Raw genomic sequence first — 19177 nt, forward strand, 5'->3', positions numbered from 1 at the left:
TGGCAATTACTTGCACAGGTATTCTTTATCATATTATAAATGAAGAGTCTGTATTTATTCAAATGCTTACTGATAACATTTATTGATAACAATCAGGGCCTTAATACTCTCTAGAATATACTGTATTTTTATAGGCTGGAAGTAGTTGCAGTTCTTAAATACTTTCCAGTTATTTTTGTTTTTTATAGAAAGCATCTGTCAAAAAAAAAGGAGAAAAAAAAGGAGGATCTAATTTTTTATTCTGTCATTAGGTAAGCCTGACAGTAAGCAGAACATGTTCTAAAAGTTTGCATCGTATTATTGATGTTCAGATACTAGAATTGGACAGCCTAATCAGATAGAACAAAGAATTAACATTAAAAAAAAAATACTGTGTGAGATAAGGACTTTTTAAACTCAGATACAAGGCACATAATGAATACGTTCAAGTTAATGCCTTCAGAACAGACAACAGTTATGTGACTTTATGGTAGAGGAAATAGTGGATGAGGATTATGCTGGTTATTTACCAGGAGACATGGAAAAAATTGTTGGATTAAAAATACCTCCTAGAAACCTAAGCTGCAAACAGACACAAGAAAAGAAAGTTACGTGGCCTTAAAAATTGTGAGGCACAAAATGGACATTTTCTCCTCTCTTTAGATAGATCAAAAACTGTCTCTACAGGAGCATTCTCCAGAATTGTAGACCAAAGTTGTCTATTGCATTTAGCTGTGAAGATGCAAGACACAAGCTACCAGAATCTCTGCTATCGTTGATGTTGAGACTGAGCGAGAGGAAAGCTGGTAATGCAGGGGAGGGAGCATGGGAGCATATGTGTAAGGTGCTATTTATATTTCTATTGTGGTATAAGGGTCTTTTATATATAGGTCATTTCTTGCAGCATTTGACTAATAAATCATGCTTATCACATTTCATTTTTATCAGATTTATATATTCCTAATAAAAAAAATTAAAGCCCGAAAGCACTGTAGTAATATTGTTTTTATTTGTGACTCATGCAGTGACTATTATCCTGTACAGGTGACTCAAACTTCTCTTTCTTTTTATCTTGAAGAATGTGCTGCACCCAAGACTACCGAAAGAATACAGCCTAATGGCTACTTTCCTACATGTATATTGTTATGGTAAGGGATTAGTCTGAATAGCGTATTTTTTAATGTGATGACAATGGAGAAAATAAATTGAGGGAGTATAAGTGTATGATGGAAAACAATAAAGTGATTTTGAAATATTTGGGAAGGAATAATTTTGCTCACACAAGGAGCCTGAGATTTGTCTTTCAAAACTCCCAATAAAAGGGAAGGTGGTTGTGGTTTTTTTCCAAGCTCTACTTATCTGTCTCATTTAAGGAGGACAAAATTAAGTAGTTAGGTTTTTGGTTATGACGTTTTTAGATCAAGAAAAAGCATCGATTAAAAAGCATTGTGGGGATTGAATCCATACCAAAACTGAAAGAAGAAATAGCTATACCAAAGATCCTGTTGGATCGGTTTTGCTTTTGCGTAACTTCGAAAAAAAACAACTTGGACAATTGAAAGCTAAAACAGTTGGTGTCTTTTTAAATAGGTATTGGTGTTCAGGTATTTAGTTGGTCATGGACTGGAGAGGAGGTTTTTTGGGTGTGAAGTTCTATGTGCTATTGCTAGAATCTAACACTAATAATATGGAAAAATGATTTGTACTGAAAGATATAACCAAATGAATGACATTTTTAAAATTCCATCTTCACATTTTATACTCCAGTGTAAGAATTGGTCAGAATTACTGGGTTTTATGGCTTCTGCTTCAAATAGTGACCTGTGATTATTGCTCTCTCTTTCCATTTGGTTGAAGAAAAAGATTCTGACAGAGTTGTTCACCTTTTATCTTCCCCAAGGGCTCTTTGAAGAAATAGAATGTTTAAAATCTTTCATGATTGGAAACATGAAAAGGGGTGAGTAATTACCCCTCTGCACATCCTAATAAAAATTGCTTTTCTGTCTGGACTTTGATAATTTGCACTAAAATCCTTCAACAAGAGAATTCTTCAGCATGGGCAAAAGTAATGAGTAAAATACTTAGTGATGTAATACTTTTTTCTAATCTAATTAGTCCATGTTGCTGTTTAATAGCACTTTGAATCTTAATTATCTTGCAGAGAAGCGTTACTAGAATAAAGCAAGTAATTGTCATTTTGAATTCAAAACTAGATTATTTTTCATTGTGGAGCACAGGTACTCCTTTGTTCTTTTTGTTCACAATTTGTAACTTTTGTTAATGGGCGTCCAGTCATGTTCAGCAAACTGGGAAGACACTGAGAGCGGTAAATGCTTGGGGTTTTTGCAGAAGTGCCTCATGTGATACCTTCTATTCTCAGCTATAGGTTAAAATTAGAACTAGACTGACATTGCATTAGAGTCTGAGTGAGAGTTCTAAATGGTTTTGGTAGTACAGACAAGATTCATAATTTATCTCTGCTCTTGCCCAGAAAGCGGTGAGTCGCAGGAAATCCTTGAAAACACCGAGTAATTGAGGTAAGCTGTTAAACTCTTTCAGATGCTTGGAGATGAGGTTGTTGGGACATCTGATTACTTGGGAGTAAATTCGCAGTTGTTTTACAGCCACACTTGGAAATTCACTTCTGAATTGTTGGCCACGATGGCACGACTATTAGTTTTTATTTTCCTGACAAATAATAAGAATTTGGTGGTAGTCCTGTTGTTATAGCATTAAATCTCCCTGAAAACAAAGTCATATACTTAGGCCCTCTTTCATATTTCATGGTTCTAAAGCAATATTTATTGAATAATGTTCTTTCCACAGCAAGAGTTACCCAGTGTAAGCTTTACTATGTTTTGTTTTGAGTACTTTTTTTTCAACTGTATAGTCCAATACTGGTTTTAGGAATGCAAGTATTAACAAATGTCTTTTCTGCAAAATTTATATAAGAAGAACTATAAGCTTAAAAAGGCTTATAGTTCAAACAATGTCTCTATACAACAAGAAACAAGAGATCAGGTGAATCACTTAATCTCAATAGAAGTTTAATCCTGAAAAATAAGGCAATTTAAATCGTAACTACTAATCAGAGCAGAAAACCCCTCATATAGTGTCTTAGTTATTACTGTTGCATATCGGGATGAGGAATGGGAAAGGTAGCTAGTATGAGGAAAGAAAGGTTAATCCTTCAAACTAGTAAATTTGATCATTTATGTGGGGGATGGAAAGAGGATACTATCCTCTGTTTACAAGAAAAAATTCAGTGGCTCTTTATGAACCTAAATGCCAGACTGCTTTGTGCCACACTGTCGCTGCCATTTGCATCACCTGTCAAATCCTGCCAATTTTTCTTAACAAACAAACAGTTAAGAATCTTTAATATTAATGTATTGGATGAGATTCTTCTTTATTCAAGCATTATAATTTGATTTTTATGCTGTCTTTAGAACAGGAAGCGTTCCTGACAACTTACATATGGTATTATTTGGCTATAAATTTTTAATTAAGTGATTTCAGTATAGTCAGGCTTTACAAATAACTATCTTAGCAAAAAGCATGGTAAACAAAACAGATTGATTGACAGTTTGAACACAAAAATGTTCACTAAGCAATTCTGGCTTATCCATGCCATACAAAATTATAATGGAATAAATGTGATTGAAAAGATTGCTCTAAAAGACAGGCCTGCAGCAGTTATTGTAGGGAAATATATGTATAAAAGACCTGAAGTTCCACTTTTGTTGTTATCTACCTTCTTGTTTGGAAGAAAGTTACCCTCACTCATTTAGTTTGAATGGACGTGTAAGAGGTTTTTCTTACCTTTCCCTGAAAGTATTAGTAAAAAGTTTAAAGGGACCATTCTGGTTATCAGTGTCATGGGTACGCTGCTGTTGGCATGCAGTTTAGCCCTCCAAGCTTATCTGAATATCAATATCTTGGCTCCAGCTTATTTCCAAAAATACCCTTCCCCAAATGGCTACAGTAACAGCAGTAAGAATGCTTTTTAGAGGGATGCTCTGATTAGCATAGCTGAGTATCCTGGTTTGCTGCTCTTCAGGAAAATATGTATTAATTATCTCACTAAGGAATGGATGACTTCAGAACTTCAGGCTATTTTTTTTTTTTTAATAAATGTGGAACCTGACACTCAGGGCTACAAGAAGATTTGGAGAGATCTGAAGAATTTTAAAAGCCTTTTCTTAAAGGTAATGCATTACTAACTATAAAATATATTATAATGAGTTAAACTATGGAGAAAATGAATGCAAATAAAGTATACAAATTTATTTCCAGCAACAGTTCAGTTTCTCTAAAGTGCAAAACTCCTTTACTTGTAAGTATTTATACCAGCTAGCTGCTAGGATGCAGTAACCAGGATTTAACTGTCCTATATTGCACGTAACAGCTTCATTTCTTCCTGGGAAAGGAATGAATGCTTGTATCTGCATTTAGTAATCATGGGCAGTACTCAGCCTACCATTGGAAGGAACTGAGAGAAGCAGTTGTTCACTGACTAAGAATGCAGAGAGATTGCAAGAGTACCATTTCTTATTATAAAAAAAATTAACCAGGTGCGATTACTTATTTCTATAAAGAGAAAGCAGTTGGTAAAATTCAGTTCTATACATTAACTAAATTTAATAATATTATCAAGTGGCTATTGCAGTATTTTAGTTTTCATGTCACTGTCCCCATCTGGTAGCTGATACATGTGCTGATATGTTGAGCCTGAAATTCACAATCAGATTCCTGTGACTGAATCTGAACATGTAAGGATCATGACTGAAACTGCAGTTTGCATTGGAACATTCACTGCTGTGAAGACACTTTGGGAAGTGAGAATACACAAGATAAATGAAGAATTACAGAAAGAAAAGGAATTCAGACAGAGGTCTGCAGGAAGGTAGGTAAATTATAAATCTTTCTAAGTATGTGAAAAGCTAGACCGTATGTTACATTTCAGAAGACCATAATCAGTCTTTTCAGACTCATCCAGAGTCTGTTTAGTCATTACTCCAGCAGAATTCCCACTGGTTAGAATCCAATAATATGGTCAGGTCAAACCAAGAATTGTGTTCCGTGATAAAAACGTTAGCATATACACTAAATCCTCTAAATTCAAGTATTAAAATCCTCTCCTGTGTGGATATTTTCACCAGTGGAGGTTTTAATTTGTTATGCCTTCTTCTCAATAGAGGCATTAACAGGGTCACTTGGTCTGCTGTCTGCCCAGCAGTTTCATGAAATGTGAAGGAATTTAGCATTCTGGTCTTGGAACTCTTCCTAATTTGTCAGATATGTTTGAAATGGAGTAAGAAATTCAAAAGTTACTAATGGAAAATACAAGGAGAAAAAGAGAATTGGCCTAATTTTGGTAATTCTTAAGTCCCCTTTGGAAAGCAAGTGAAAAGAATCCCTAGCTGATTTACCCTGTTTGATTGCAATTCCATTTGGTGGAACTGAAGGCTTTCTTTTTAGGGAACTGCTTAAAAATTAACGGCTTTGGAACTTAGTTCCCTGTGACTTTTTACTCTGTTGCCCTGCTGCAGTACAATGAAAGTGAATGAAGTTATGTCTTCCTTCTGACTGTAAATTTGAAGAACTGTAAAATAAAATTCCTATAAATTACCTGAGCCAAACATTACTTTATCTTCTTTTCTTCCCTGAAATTGATAGCATATTTAGCATCTAGATATAATAAAAGTTGTTTGGCATCCAAAAAGGCTACTACTGTCTATTTGTTCCAGAAAAGTAGAACGGATAGTAATTATTGCCTGTATTCATTGTTGCACCACTGACAGATCTTCTTTCCCTTGTAGGCTACTACTTGTCTGGGAGGAGAGAGCTGCTTTAGCAAAGCTCAAAGAAAAAGTTATTAATGAAGATGGAAGAGCAATTTTAAGGATAGAGGAAGAAGAATGGAAGGTAGTGATGATAGGAATGAATGCTGCTTGGATTGAATGACTGATGCATTAGAAAACTACTATTTACAACTTTATACTCACAGCTGCACTATTTTTAATCTATGAAGTGCTTACTGTGTGCTTTGCTAACAATTAAGACACACTGTTGTGAAAGTGTAAAAGCAAGCTGACTTTTTTAGTCCTCAGTATTAAGTATTACTCTGCAAAAATAGAGCACCAAAAGCTTTTTTGTGTTAGAAATTATTACAGTGCAAATTATGAGTTTAATTAAATAAATCATCATTTAACGTTAACACGCCTGAACTACTGAAATGTGTCAAGGTGAAAACCCTCTGTTTAGGTGCAGGAAAGTGTTTCTTACGGTTGTTTCTAAGAGTAAAAGTGAATCAGTAGATTCCCAGAATACTATTGTTCTTGTTTCTGATGTATGGAGGGAAGCAGCTAACTGTAGAATCAATGACAGAGTGGAAGCCAGCGTCTGTTCTGAGCCACACAGAAATGCAGATGGCAGTTAGTGTGAGGTGATGAGAATTAGACCATGTTGAGGGCAGTGAGAGAGTGACAGCCACACTCAGCAATACTCTGGTGTCCACAGGGCAGTGTTCCTTGTTCAGGACTCAGAGCATACAGACATTGTGGCTTTTCTATTCCTCAGCACTTTTACTCTCAGCTGCTCACTGTTTTTCTTAACAGAATAATAGAATTTAGATCACCATTTAAATGAAAAAAGTCTATTTAGAGCAGTTTTCTCTTCAGTTATATTTGCTTTCTTCAAAGAAAAGAAATAAGCAAGCCTGACATTTTTCAAGCAATGACGGTAGTGCAGATATCTAAATCCTGGGAGCAAAAACTGGGCAGGTTAAATCTGTGGTCAGAATGACCCATATTGGTGGTGTTCATTTCAGGATGTTATGGTGTAGCTTGAGAAGAAAAAAACTGTTACTGTTTCAAATAAAACTTCTATGTAAGTCTGTATTCTTGTATACTAAGTGGAATTTCTTCTGGTTCCTATTTCTTGTCTTAGACACTACCTTCCTGCTTATTGAAACTAGTCCATCTCCAGGAATGGCAGCTTCATAGAACTAGTTTGCAGAAAATTCCTCAGTTCATTGGAAGATTTCAGAGTCTTGTTGTTCTAGATCTATCCCGGAACTCAATTGAAAGTATACCTAAAGAAATTGGTGAGCTGTGCTTTCTTTTATTTTAAGCTGCTTTCCTAAGAAAATTAATCTTACACAAACATGCCATTTGGGGGCACTTTGCCTGTCTAACAATCCTATTGAGTAGTTAGGAAACAGACAATTTAAATGTGACAGCGTGATAGAGATCTTAAAACCATGCATTCCCTATAAATAAATAAATAAAAAAATATGGGCAGATGGAGGAGACATATCTTTATGAAAGCTCAGCATGAGAAAAAAGTTTGTAGGCGCAGCAGGTACTAGACATCAGAACACAGCTAGAAATGTGGTACTGAAAAAACAGGCTTCGTGTTCTGAGTCCACGACACGAGTAGCCTATGTTCCCAAGGGCTTTTTTGATTTTTTTGGGCTTTTTTTCTTAGCAGTTCTGTACTAGAGAGTCCTGAAATCCTCCTATTTAAATTTCGGTGATTTTTTTTTTTTTCAGTGAGAACACTGAGCACTTGTATAACAGTAGAAGGATAACACAAAACAAGTAATACTGTATTTCAAATAGAATGAATGTGAACATTTGTGATTTCTCATTTGTGTTCTCTGCAGGCCAGCTGACTAGCCTCCAAGAGCTGCTTCTCAGTTACAACAGAATAAAGTCTGTTCCTAAGGAAATAAGTAACTGTGTCAGTCTGGAAAGATTGGAATTGGCTGTCAACAGGAGTATCTGTGATCTTCCTCCTCAGGTTTTGATAGACTGTTTTGCTTAGTTTTATTTAATGTATATTTTGAATTTATTTATTTATATTTTGAAAATAATTATCATTAAATGTTGTGCTCCCATGTGAAATCAGAGTATCAAAGCAAATCTGAAAACTACTCCACAGAAACAAGTATGTGAACAGTATTTGACTAATCAAACTGAAGCCATATGAGGACATACATATACCTGAGTGGTTGAAGGAGCCAATCTTTATTTTGTCCAGATAAATGACTTAGTGCATACAGGACAGTGATAACATTTGACGTTAATTTGTTTAGGCTGAAGGTCTTCACTGATTTACCGCACTGAGGATGTGATGCCTTAGCACAGAGAATTTCCCCTTTATGGTTGAGAACACAAATTCATAACATGTGCCAGGACACAACTGTAAGCACCTTTACCAGAGCTGCTGTCAAAAGGGTTTGTGTGATTTATACAACTGCCTGCACAAGTTGAATGAATGTTGTTCTGAGACATTGAAAGCAATTAAGAGAGAATAAAAACAATTGCTCACCTACTACTGAGCTTTAATTTGGACTGACCTAAATGTGAGAGACACCTGCATCTCTGTTAAGTCTCTTAGATAGAGATGACAATTATGTAACCATTTGTACTTGCTTCAATTTATTTAAAAACCCAGTAGTGGCAATAGTTGACAGCAATCATTGCCTTGCAAAATTGAGTGAATCCAACCAGTAATACCTAACAACACATCTTCAAATGAAAATATACACTAGTAATCAGAATCCAGGATTTACAAAATCTACGTGGATACAGGTTATATGGTATAATGTAGAGTGATAGCTTTTAAATTAACAGCTCATAGAAAATACGTGGTTCTGTCCTATTGAGACTACAGTGATATGAACACCATGAAACTCTGGGTATGTGAACTTGAGTGGTGTTCAGTGTTTAGACAGTTGGCCCAGATTTGCAATTAACATCTTTACATCACTTGAACACTGTAAAAGCGCCTGAAGGCAGGATTCACCAAAGGACTTAGGTGTTGCATACTGAAATAAGGCTATGTTTAATTTTTAGAATGTCTTGCCGTGGCAGTAGACTTCAAAACATTGCAGGTGTCTAGGTTCCCTCTAAATTACAGTCCATGCAATTTGATTCATAAAAATTTAAATATTTGACTAATGAAAAATGGTGTATTGCATGGAGTATGAAATACTAAGGACAGTGGTGTTTCTAAAATTCCTTTTCTTCTCAGGGCTTAGGGTATACCTGTGTTGTAGTCACGGCATTCAGCTTCTCAGCATTTAGGGCACTCACTGCCAGGTGGGAGATAAAATTCTTCTGCCTGATCAGTTTCAAACCTACCTACCTTCCAGAACTGTAGTTGTTAGCTACTATCAGCTAACGGAACTCAGAAACCATTCTGTGTTTTCCAACTCCAGAACGTGTTGTAATGTTTCTAAATCGTTCTTTTTTTTCAGTCCACATTATTACAGCAGTGCTGTAATGCAACAGCTATACAAATTTACATTAAATCTTTCTTTTCAGCTCAGTGATTTAAAGAAGCTTTCACATATAGATTTGTGCATGAATCAGTTTACTACCATCCCTTCAGCTCTTCTCAACATGCCAAGTCTACAGTGGTTAGATATGGGGGGAAATAAACTCCAGGAGCTTCCTGAGGCAATTGACAGGTAAATAAAGCTCGCATTTTGGCCTCAGTTCAACTGGATTGAAATTCTAATTATTAAATCCGACCTCAAAGGATTATATTAATGTTAATATCACTGCAAACTTAAGATTTATCAGTCCTAATGTGTTATTTTGGATGAGCTGGAATAATCCATATAACAAACAATAAATTCAGTACCAAGTTAAATATTTCTTGCCAATGACATTTTGGACCAGAGGTTAGGTGATTATCTTGGATGTGGGGTTTCCTTTGAGAATTGGTCTACCTTTATGAGAGTCCTTTATGTGGCTGTAAAAATGAACCGATTACTTTTTATTAATGATGGTAAGATTAATTTTCTGAATCTTGATTGCTTGCACGAATACCTATTTTACAGAATGGGAAATCTCCACACTTTATGGCTCCAAAGGAATGAGATAAACTCTTTGCCAGAAACCATTAGCAATATGAAAAATCTCAGTACTCTTGTTCTTAGCAATAACAAACTTAAGGATATTCCAGCCTGTATGAAGGACATGACAAATCTGAGGTAAGAAAAAGCAACAGAAATACAAATAAAAATACTAGAAGATAAGTTTTAAAGTCTGCCTTGAGTTGTACATCCTAAAGTGATACTAAGGCATGTCCACAGTTGTACAGATGGACGCAATACCCTGTAAGTCAGCATAATTACACAAATTCGCAACAGTTGAGCATCTGGTCAAGAAGGGTTGTGTAGCACAACTGATCTGAGTAAGTAAGCTATGATAGTTACAGTCCCAAATGAAAAAGGAGACTGTGATATATATGTTCTCATTTCTGAAAGGTCCAAACGCCCACTTCTAATTGACCTTTTATATCACTCTCTAAAGCCAAGAGCTAGGAGGAAAAATATGTGACAAACATAAAAACGACAAGAAGTTGAACTTTAGCACTAGAGAAGTCAAGAATTCAGGATTAAACAAAAAGGATTGGGTATAAGGATATGGATGAAACTCTCCTATATTTTATTTGAAAAATAAAAAAAATAATTAAATGTAAATTTTTAATTGGTAGAACTTGAAATATTATTTTGTATACTGTGACAGAAACTTTCCTATTATTTGCATTTTTATTTGAATTACTAGATGCTGGCCATTTTCGAGAAAGAACCTTAGTCTAAATAAATCACATCTAGCCCAGTTAAGACAATTCTGTTTTCAGATGTTTTGGAAGAAGGCTCAGGGATGGACCAAAACCAGAGGGAGACAGGGCTGGCTATTGCCTTGCAAAGCTGGGAGGATGCAGGCATTTGCACTCTTGTTGTCATCCACTCATCTGGTTTTGGAAGTTCAGTAAGGTTGACAACGGGGTCAGGCAAACCTGAAGACAAAATGACAAGGACTGCAGGATTTTCTCCCACCACAATCAGCTACGGTTATTAAAAGGTGTTGTCTTGGCTTAGTTTACTTAATACTACTAATACAGTGGTGAGTTTAGTATAAGAAAAGACATTTTATTTTGCTCAAAAAACTGTTTGAAGAATCTTAATTGTTTCAAAAGAGTTGTTCTCTCTGGACAAAACCTGTTGCAAGAGTAACCTTTTCTGATGAACTGTCAGATTTGTCAACTTCAGAGACAACCCGCTGGAGTTAGAGGTAACGCTCCCTCCGTGTGAGAATACAGAAGAGGAGGAGCAACAGGAAATGTTTGGCATTGAATTCATGCACATGTATATCCAGGAGTCACTCAAGAAAAGAGGTATGGCTTTTTTATTATTTCAGATCTCTCGGGAATGCAGTGCTGAACGGAAGGATAAACAAAAGCTAGGATACACAGACAAATAAAATATGAATAATCTTCTTAATAAATGAGTTAATATTTTCAAAAAAATCTGTAAAGAGATTTTTACTGAGGGTAGGTTGCAGTAAGAGACCAGGAGAAGCACTTCTGAACAGATGTGCAGGTGGCAGCTGTTAACTGCAGAGACACTTCATTGCAGATATAAAATGTTCTCTCTGATCTTCATTCTATTTATCATGAAGGCCTAAAAATTTGATGACCGAAATGCTCTTGGTTTAGAACGCTAAGGAAGCTTTTTTCTTACCAATATTTCATAAATGAATAATCAAATTAGCAAAAATATATCAAGATGACAGTTTACAAGTAAGCTTTCGTCCTTAACGTTCCCCTAGCGCCAAGGGCTGATCAAAGTACCTGGGCCTACTTAATTAACCTAAGAGGAAATACAAAGCTATCCTGAACTTTTAAAGTGAAAATAAAGTATGTTAATTGCTCTTATTTTAACCCATTGTCTTTCAGGAAATCTGGAAAGCTGTACTTTTGGTACTTCTGTCATAAATGATAATGAATAAAGAACGTAACTGTGAATGGAAGAACATATCAAGTATACTTCCTGGAAAAGCAGCACACAGCAGGTTTTAAACGTTCTTGGGCATTTTATTTTTCCACTGATGAGAATTTGTTTGCATATTTGTAATTCCTAGTGAAACTGGGTAATATAAGACCTTTCCTGGGCACAGGAAAGACTTAAAGAGCTCTTTATAAGCAATGAATTAGCTTTTTAAAAAATCCAGGTTTAGTTTTGTAGGGGTTTTTTCCTATCAATTCCAGATCTGTCTTCTGTCATGTAGTTGGCTCTGGTATCAAAGACAGACTTGGGACAGCTGTCAACAGAACATTCTCCAAGGACACAGCAGGCTCTGTATAATACTGTAGTGCAGCCTTGTATCCGTGTTGTTGCAAATATTCAATCCGTCCATGATCAATCAGCAGTTTACAGAGGTGACCTATCTCCTTTCGTTCTTCAACAGTAAGTATCCTGGTTTCATAGAAAGGAGGAAAAGAATTAACAACGTGTCAAAAGAATAGTTTTGTTAATTTAACATCAGTAGTTAAGCTTAGAAAAACTAGTGAAATCACGCTTAAGTTCAACTCAGGCAAGCACGACTGTTTAAATATTTTTAAATGTACGTCCATGAAAATTGTATTTTTAAAGTAGAATATTTCTATAAATTTCATAATTAAAATGTTTCTATAAAGTAAGTCATTTTGAAGGAGCCAAAAAAGTTTCATGTACCACTATACGTAATTTTGCTTTTCTGCAGAAGTCCATTTGTTAGGAAAAAAATTACATACCCTTGTAAAGTATCAGAACCGCTCTCGGTCTTGCTGCACGTTTGCTCATGTTCTTCCATGTTGTTAGACTGATCTTCACTTTCGTCACTTGTAGAGGCTTTGGTTGTGGTTTCTCGCATACCGCAAGTGGCCCAGCTACTCATTCTCTGAAAATAATTAAATTCTACTGGTCCAAGTCCTACTGATTTAAAGAACTCCCTGCCTACATAATGTGTCCAGTCACACTTGTGATGGCAACACAGTGCAATAACAATTCCAGCTACAGGCTTACAGTCATCTTTGTTGCTTTCATTATCAGCAGAGTTGTTAGAAGCCACCTCTGTCTTATCAGTCCTAGAGCGTTTTGGTGCAGGCTCTTGAGATTCTCCATCACAGCAAGTTGTATAACTTTCAACCAGGCATCTCAAAGCAAGATCTAGGAAAAAACCAGATATACCCCCCAAAAATAGCGATGAACACCATGCCGTTATTTGCATAAGGCTATATGCCACGAAGAATAAAAGCATACATCACGAACTAGGTCAAAAAGCAATTTTAAGCATAACCAAAAATTACAAGCATGCTTTGAAAACATGAAAACCCTAAATGAATATTATTGAGACCCCTGGAGCTACTAAGGGCTTATCCTCTATTTGTTCTACACAAGTAAATTCGAAATACTTTGGTTAACAAACTGGCATATTATCTCTTCCCTGTAAAACATTCAAGTATTTGCTCTAAAAGTCTGATATCTAGGACACAATCTATGTAATACATACATGTATTTCTTAAATGCTTAACTGTCGTCTTTGTAACAGTACCTATATAGGTGTCGTATTTGAGATGCCTTTACTTAGCAGAGACGTAACATTAGAAAAAGCGTGTTTAAAATTATCAGGACAGAAACATATTCTTCTCATTTTCAGAACACAAATTGAGAAAGAAAAGTATTTCAGAGTAGAGGTGGTGGTGTTAAAACAGTACTTCCAACAGTTTACAAATATATGACCCATGCCACCACACACTATTCTTTATTCTACTATTCTTTTAGATGTATAGATAAAGAAAGGTTTTACTTCTGTCTAGTGTAGCCTTGCATCTATTTTCCACTTACTATTCCACTGAAGTCAATAGATGTCAGTAGATATTTAGATGACATATAATTGCTTCATTCACTAAAAAAGGGTTAAGAGGGCAAGAAAAGCTTAAAAGGACAGTTGGGAAGATCAGTCCATCCAGATCGTAAGATTTAGTATTGTAGTTTTCTGCAGTTCACACATATGTAATTCATACCTGTTGCAGCACCACATAAATGTTTCCCAATACCTACTAGTGGTAGCTTTTTCTTCTCTAAAATAGGTACTTTATCTGGAGAGAGAAAAAAAAAAAGATAATGCCCACATACAGTCCACAACAACCCCAGAACCTCTATTATTATAGTTGGGGCAATATTTTTTTCAGATAATGTAACTTCAGCACACTTAAAAAAAGAAATAAATGTTTACCACTATTAAAAATACAGTGGACTGTATATACAGTTATAAGCTATTCAAAGGAAAGTTTCTTTTTTAAAAGAAGTTAAGAGGATTGGATGTTGTGGCTGAGAAGCATATTTAAACACTTCAGCCTTTCTATACTGCCTATGAAATTTAAATATGTTAATGCATCTCCTGGTGACAGGTGTTCCCACGAGTTCTGTAGTACTGATATGCATAGCAAATCAATGATATGCATGACTTGCTTCATTCTGCACGCCTACAACCAACAATGCAATGGTTTTTAGTCCTGCAAGTTCTTAAAAAACATTCAAAGTGGTTTTGTTTAGGTATTTCTCACCTACATTGATGTCCTCCTAAGTGTATAAAAAGCAGAAAATTTTAAGTCTCCATTTAATACATGTATGTGTGTGTATATATGTATATACACAGAGCATTAACATGTCCAAGTAACCACTGAGAATCATGTTCAAACCCAAGTACATCTAAGCGTGCTACATACAAATTGACTTGAATTCCAGTACTCAAAATCTACAATTAAGCCTCTAGTTACACAGTTATGCAAGCCGAGAAGGAACTTACTTAAACATAAGTGCTGAATATCAACTTGAAGCCTTTCAAATACAGAATCTCTCCTTTTATGTTTTCCATCCACCTGTGTAAACATAACAACAAGATCATTAAGCAGGGCTGCCCACTCATAATTATACTTTTGCTCCAGATATTAATGCTAGACTTTTTTTCCTGTCAAGTCAACATCTGCATATTTCCAACATTATACACCAGGATTATTTTTTTTTTAAATAAATTTGCTATTGCTGAAGTATGGAATGTAGGCAATCACACTTCCAAAAACTTTTAAAATGTAAAGGTTTTGTTTTGGTTTTAAAGATAAAAAGCAAATACTAATAGCTTCAATGACAATAGTTTAAAAATTATAGTCTGCCAATGTGACAATAACCTCTTACCTTGAACCTTGTAGTTGCCCTTTCCACAAGCAAAAACTGAACATTTTCAGCATCCTGTAAGGCAACGTCAACCCAGTGAGACAGCTTTCCTCGCCCAGCTCCAAACTCAACAAAACATCTTCCTGGACCGAGTAAATGTAGTTTTTCCATGTTACCTAAAATAGAAGCCTACAAACATCAAAAGATTATACAAACCAAGCAAATACATACATCGTGTATTGTAATGCCCAGTGGAAAATGATTACTTCACCAAACTTCAAAAGACTTTTTCAAGCCTTTCCTTCCATGAGGGATTAGGAAGAAGATGATGTGTACACAGAGGAAAGGGATTATAACTTCTGGCTAGTCAGCATAACCCTGCCCTTCTTCCACTGCTCGCAGAACTCCACCCGCATTTTTTTGGAGTGGGATTTGTAGGATCCAGGTACATGCTATAATACTCTCCGCCGATTCTCAAAGTAGACATCCAAAATATGGGTACTGTACTAGATCTTTCTGTGAAGCATCAGTGCCCGCAGAGCCCTCTCTCTCTGCTGCAGTTAAGCATTTTGTAATACATAGGAAAGCTAGAACATGGGAAGAAAGTAAGATCCAGACATTTCTCACTTTTAGATTTTCTTCCCAAAACTTTCTATTTTGCTACAGTCTGCAATTCATCTCCCTTACAGTTCTTGCTGTTCAATGCACTTAAAAAGGCAGAAGGCAAACTCGGGCTCTCCAGTTCTTTTTATGCATCTGTTATATAACCAGGAAGTCTAGGACCAGCTCTTACAGAAAAAGTAAAAAAATTCCTTTTTAATTCTTAGTAAATACAACATTTTACCTTTGGTAGCTCAGATTTATTATGAGGTAATATAAAATAAGAATACATTAGTTAAAATTCAGAATACCACCACATAATTTGTAATTTATTTCAGTATCCTAATAAACTTTTGTTACTAACATTTAACACAACAGCCATTCAAAGGTTATATACATGCTATTATTTGAAGAGCATAGTTACTGAGCATCTCCGATTTCCTCTACGTGAAGTGACGAGCATCATGGATGCACAGTCACTCAAATTTACAGCAGCAGAATTCCATGTGTTTAAAAACATCTATACCTATGAGTAAAGCAGCGATCATACCTGTTGTTTCAAGTGTTTGACAGCAGATTCCCCATTCTTTGGGTCATTTAAGGCTTCTTGTAAAGCCTGGTGGGACAGTACTTGTTCCTTAAGGTGAAGTTCCAGACCTGCATGCAAATGCAAATACAAAACTTGTAAGGTATAGGTTTCCAGTTTCCAAGAGTTTTTGTTTTTGTAACACATACGTTACAATATTCAGACATGAGCTCAATCTGTAGCACCAACAAAACAGTCTGTTGGGAGCATAAATCTATCATCACATGTTTATAACAGAGCTGTATTATCTGTAGTGGTATCTCGAGTGGGAAACAAAAAACACAGAAGGAAGGGAAATTAGCAATATGAACAAAAGTTCAGTATTTTATCATTCTCTCAATCTAGTATATTCTTCTGAGTAAAATTTAGCTATAGAAGGATTGCCTATTATCTTGCTAATAATTACTTCAGATGCGTTTAGTGCCAAATGTCTTACATTTTCACAGATATCTAACAGCAAAAATGACAATGAAATATTCAATCAATTCAATTTAAAACGTCTTATTTTCAGTATTAAGTAAACTCACCAGTACTTGCTTTTTTCAATGTGATTATTAAGTTATCCAGCTTTTCTTTGGATAGAGAACAGATAGGTACCTTTTTAAGGGGGAAATAAAAGTGGCATCCATAAATTCAAGAGCTTTTTATCTTTGATAGTTCTTTAGTCGTATGATAAATTGCAATATGTTATGTAGGGACTAAGCTTTAGAATAAATAAATGTACTCACTTCTTTTTCTGGTATTTCTGCTACGTCTTTTAAACCTGCATTAATATCTTGAACAAAGTAGACCTTTAAAATTCAAAAGAAATATGATTTTGTTAATCATCAGGAAGCAAAATGCTAAATTCTTCACTGGTTTTATGATAAAGTACATAGCAATAGGAATCCACTGCAAAAGAAGATATTTCAAGTAATTTTTTTCCCTATAGTCTGATCCCGAGTCCCCACCAGAAATGACTGTTCTGACGCATTTTGACAAGACTGAACGTGTTTGTAAGAGTTAAGCTGTCAACACTTACTAGACTGATGCCGGAGGTGATTTTAAGGTTTCCCAGGTAATACTAAAGGTACGATACTCATAAAGCAGAAGGGCAGATAATAAAGAAGCCATCTTCGGTTTTCTTGAAACAGCTGTTGAGACATACATCTTATTCCTTCCCTCAGCACTGGCTGCAACTCGGCCTAGCTTTCCACAATTCACTGCTAGTTTGAGTGAAGCAGCCAGCTGGTTAGGGCAGCAGACTGCCAGGGGTAGGAAAACACCTAGAAAACACCCGCTAGTTTTGCTTTCCAAGGATAATCTGTCACTGAGTTTCTAAAATGAATGGCAATTGTGAGAGACTATTCTCAGAGAACGTTTTTGAGAAAAACAAATTCAGCATTTTCATTTGCAACTAAGACAACTGAAAAGTTGTACTGAACTATGGTGAAAGGGGACACAGAGTATGAGGAGACTGGAATGTGAATTCCATTTCAGCAAGCACTTAATTCAGCTTCCATATCGTCCTTCCTGTAGTGCTTGCTAAGACTGCTGTCCTCCGGTTCACAGCTGCTGTCAGCACAATGAACTCTCTGCATGTAGTCGACCAGTTCATTATTAGATCAAGCATACGCATGTACATGGTCATGTATGTGGTTAACAGGTCAGTCTGTTTCTTTAACTTGAAATTTAGGCAAAATATGTAAATATCTACAGCAAAACAGTCAAAAGAATTTGAAAAACAGAGGATGTTAACCAATCCTTACAAGTAGTTAACCAAAGGCATGGCTTTGGGAGAATAAATAGACACTGTAAGTCAGTCAAGCTAAGAAAGTAACAAGATAAGCTCAGGGAGAACCAAATGGGAAAGAAATTAAGAGACCAAACAGAAAATTACTTGGAACTATGTATGAACTAACCTAATTAGCATACTATAAGACCCACCGTGGAGCAAGGAAAGCCCCCTCCCAATACGGCCCCCTCCCCACAGACCAGTGAAAAGAAAGGATGCCGTACCTTTAAATGGAGACTTGTAAGGACCTATGAAAATTGTGACTAAACCTGAGCGTCAGCAATTGCTCAAAGTGCATAAAATGCTTTACTACGTGTTAACTGGTGTGCTGCCTCGGTGGTTTAACCACCTAGCACCCGGTCTTGTGCAAGCCTGGAATAAGTGACACGTCAGCCTGTGTGCAAGACTGGTGCCCCGCGAGCCGGGCCACCAGCGCCGAGTGCGGGGCCACGGGCAGCGCTGCAAGGTCGCGGGGCGCGGGCCTGCTGAACACTTACTGGCTTCGGCTTCGCTCTTGAATTACATTTTTTTAAATGCTTTTGTAGTTGGTCTTCGTATACAGTGCTAAAATCCAAATGGAAAGAAAAGTTACGTAGATGCATTTCTCATGCGAGCTCTGGCAAAAAACAGGAGAGGCATTTACAGGTACTCACTGTTTGGGATCGAGAGGGCACGGAATTCTTTTCCTGTCATTTTCTTCCTAGTCACAAAAGAAAAGTTTTAGACAACACTTCAGCATGCGTTCAGCATTCCTGTTCTAGAGATGCTGTTGAGGGACACCTGATTTTCATAAAGCATCTACTCTGAGGTAGGCACGTCAACTGGAATGGAGAAATTGAGACAAGAGTTCAGTACCCGAGTGGCTCCTAAGAGAAAGAACAAACCTATAACGTAACGGCCGCGTTCCTGCCGGGCTGAACGAGTGGCCTCAGCACATCCGCTGCTCGAAGGCTGCACCGGCGCTGCCGCTCCCGCCCGCTCGGGCGGCCATGTCACCCCAGGCCCCAGCCGTGCCGCCGGGGCGTCCCCTCCCCCGCCGCAGGAAGGTGCCAGCTGCCCCGCCCGGCCAGGCCCGGTACCTCCTGCTGCTCGTGCTCTCCGCAGAAGCGCCTCCCGGGAGCCGGGATCATCTTGCAGAAGCGCTTCTTCCTCTCCACGAAGTAGGCACAGCGCCCCGGGACCGGAGCGCCGCGGCCCAGCTCCGGCGCCGCCATTGCCG

At 36.8% G+C, this 19177-nt stretch overlaps 2 protein-coding genes across 6 annotated transcripts; one reads left to right on the forward strand and one right to left on the reverse strand.

Moving 5' to 3' along the window:
* The first annotated feature begins 87 nt into the window (after positions 1 to 87).
* LRRC39 (leucine rich repeat containing 39) lies at positions 88 to 11874 on the forward strand. 3 transcript variants are annotated; one of them, XM_055724170.1, is made up of 12 exons: positions 88 to 1127; positions 1880 to 1936; positions 2471 to 2516; positions 4134 to 4187; positions 4685 to 4885; positions 5802 to 5907; positions 6931 to 7087; positions 7649 to 7785; positions 9315 to 9460; positions 9836 to 9988; positions 11039 to 11178; positions 11740 to 11874. In XM_055724170.1, exons 5-12 carry the CDS (start codon positions 4761 to 4763, stop codon positions 11790 to 11792), a joined length of 1017 nt encoding a protein of 338 aa, XP_055580145.1. In that variant the 5' UTR covers positions 88 to 1127; positions 1880 to 1936; positions 2471 to 2516; positions 4134 to 4187; positions 4685 to 4760; the 3' UTR covers positions 11793 to 11874. The 3 variants fall into 3 exon arrangements, with proteins under 3 accessions (XP_055580145.1, XP_055580142.1, XP_055580143.1); XM_055724167.1 differs by lacking the exon at positions 11740 to 11874 and having other exon boundaries at positions 11039 to 11301; XM_055724168.1 differs by lacking the exons at positions 88 to 1127; positions 1880 to 1936; positions 11740 to 11874 and having other exon boundaries at positions 1957 to 2516; positions 11039 to 11301.
* On the reverse strand, positions 11172 to 19172 carry TRMT13 (tRNA methyltransferase 13 homolog). Of its 3 annotated transcripts, none has more exons than XM_005434189.4 (11): positions 19038 to 19172; positions 18612 to 18658; positions 18456 to 18522; positions 16913 to 16975; positions 16712 to 16781; positions 16149 to 16255; positions 15020 to 15187; positions 14634 to 14706; positions 13849 to 13923; positions 12577 to 12991; positions 11172 to 12259 (listed from the first exon to the last, which is right to left on the reverse strand). In XM_005434189.4, the coding sequence occupies exons 1-11, from the start codon at positions 19170 to 19172 to the stop codon at positions 12064 to 12066; spliced, it is 1416 nt and encodes a 471-aa protein (XP_005434246.1). In that variant the 3' UTR covers positions 11172 to 12063. The 3 variants fall into 3 exon arrangements, 2 of the variants coding, with proteins under 2 accessions (XP_005434246.1, XP_055580149.1); XM_055724174.1 differs by lacking the exon at positions 11172 to 12259 and having other exon boundaries at positions 12583 to 12722; positions 12848 to 12991; XR_008734615.1 differs by lacking the exon at positions 11172 to 12259 and having other exon boundaries at positions 12854 to 12991; positions 13670 to 13923.
* Positions 19173 to 19177: the final 5 nt, after the last annotated feature.

Source organism: Falco cherrug, chromosome 12 (genome assembly GCF_023634085.1).
Source record: "Falco cherrug isolate bFalChe1 chromosome 12, bFalChe1.pri, whole genome shotgun sequence".
In the NCBI taxonomy this organism is placed as follows: Eukaryota; Metazoa; Chordata; class Aves; order Falconiformes; family Falconidae; genus Falco; species Falco cherrug.

Coding starts and splice junctions, on each gene's coding strand:
- LRRC39 (XM_055724167.1), top strand. CDS start 4,761: ATGACTGAAACTGCAGTTTGCATTGGAACATTCACTGCTGTGAAGACA. Junction 4,886..5,801: donor AGACAGAGGTCTGCAGGAAG/GTAGGTAAATTA, acceptor TTTCCCTTGTAG/GCTACTACTTGTCTGGGAGG. Junction 9,461..9,835: donor CTTCCTGAGGCAATTGACAG/GTAAATAAAGCT, acceptor CCTATTTTACAG/AATGGGAAATCTCCACACTT.
- TRMT13 (XM_005434189.4), bottom strand. CDS start 19,172: ATGGCGGCGCCGGAGCTGGGCCGCGGCGCTCCGGTCCCGGGGCGCTGT. Junction 18,523..18,611: donor TGCCCTCTCGATCCCAAACA/GTGAGTACCTGT, acceptor TTTGGATTTTAG/CACTGTATACGAAGACCAAC. Junction 12,260..12,576: donor GGTTCTGATACTTTACAAGG/GTATGTAATTTT, acceptor CTATGAAACCAG/GATACTTACTGTTGAAGAAC.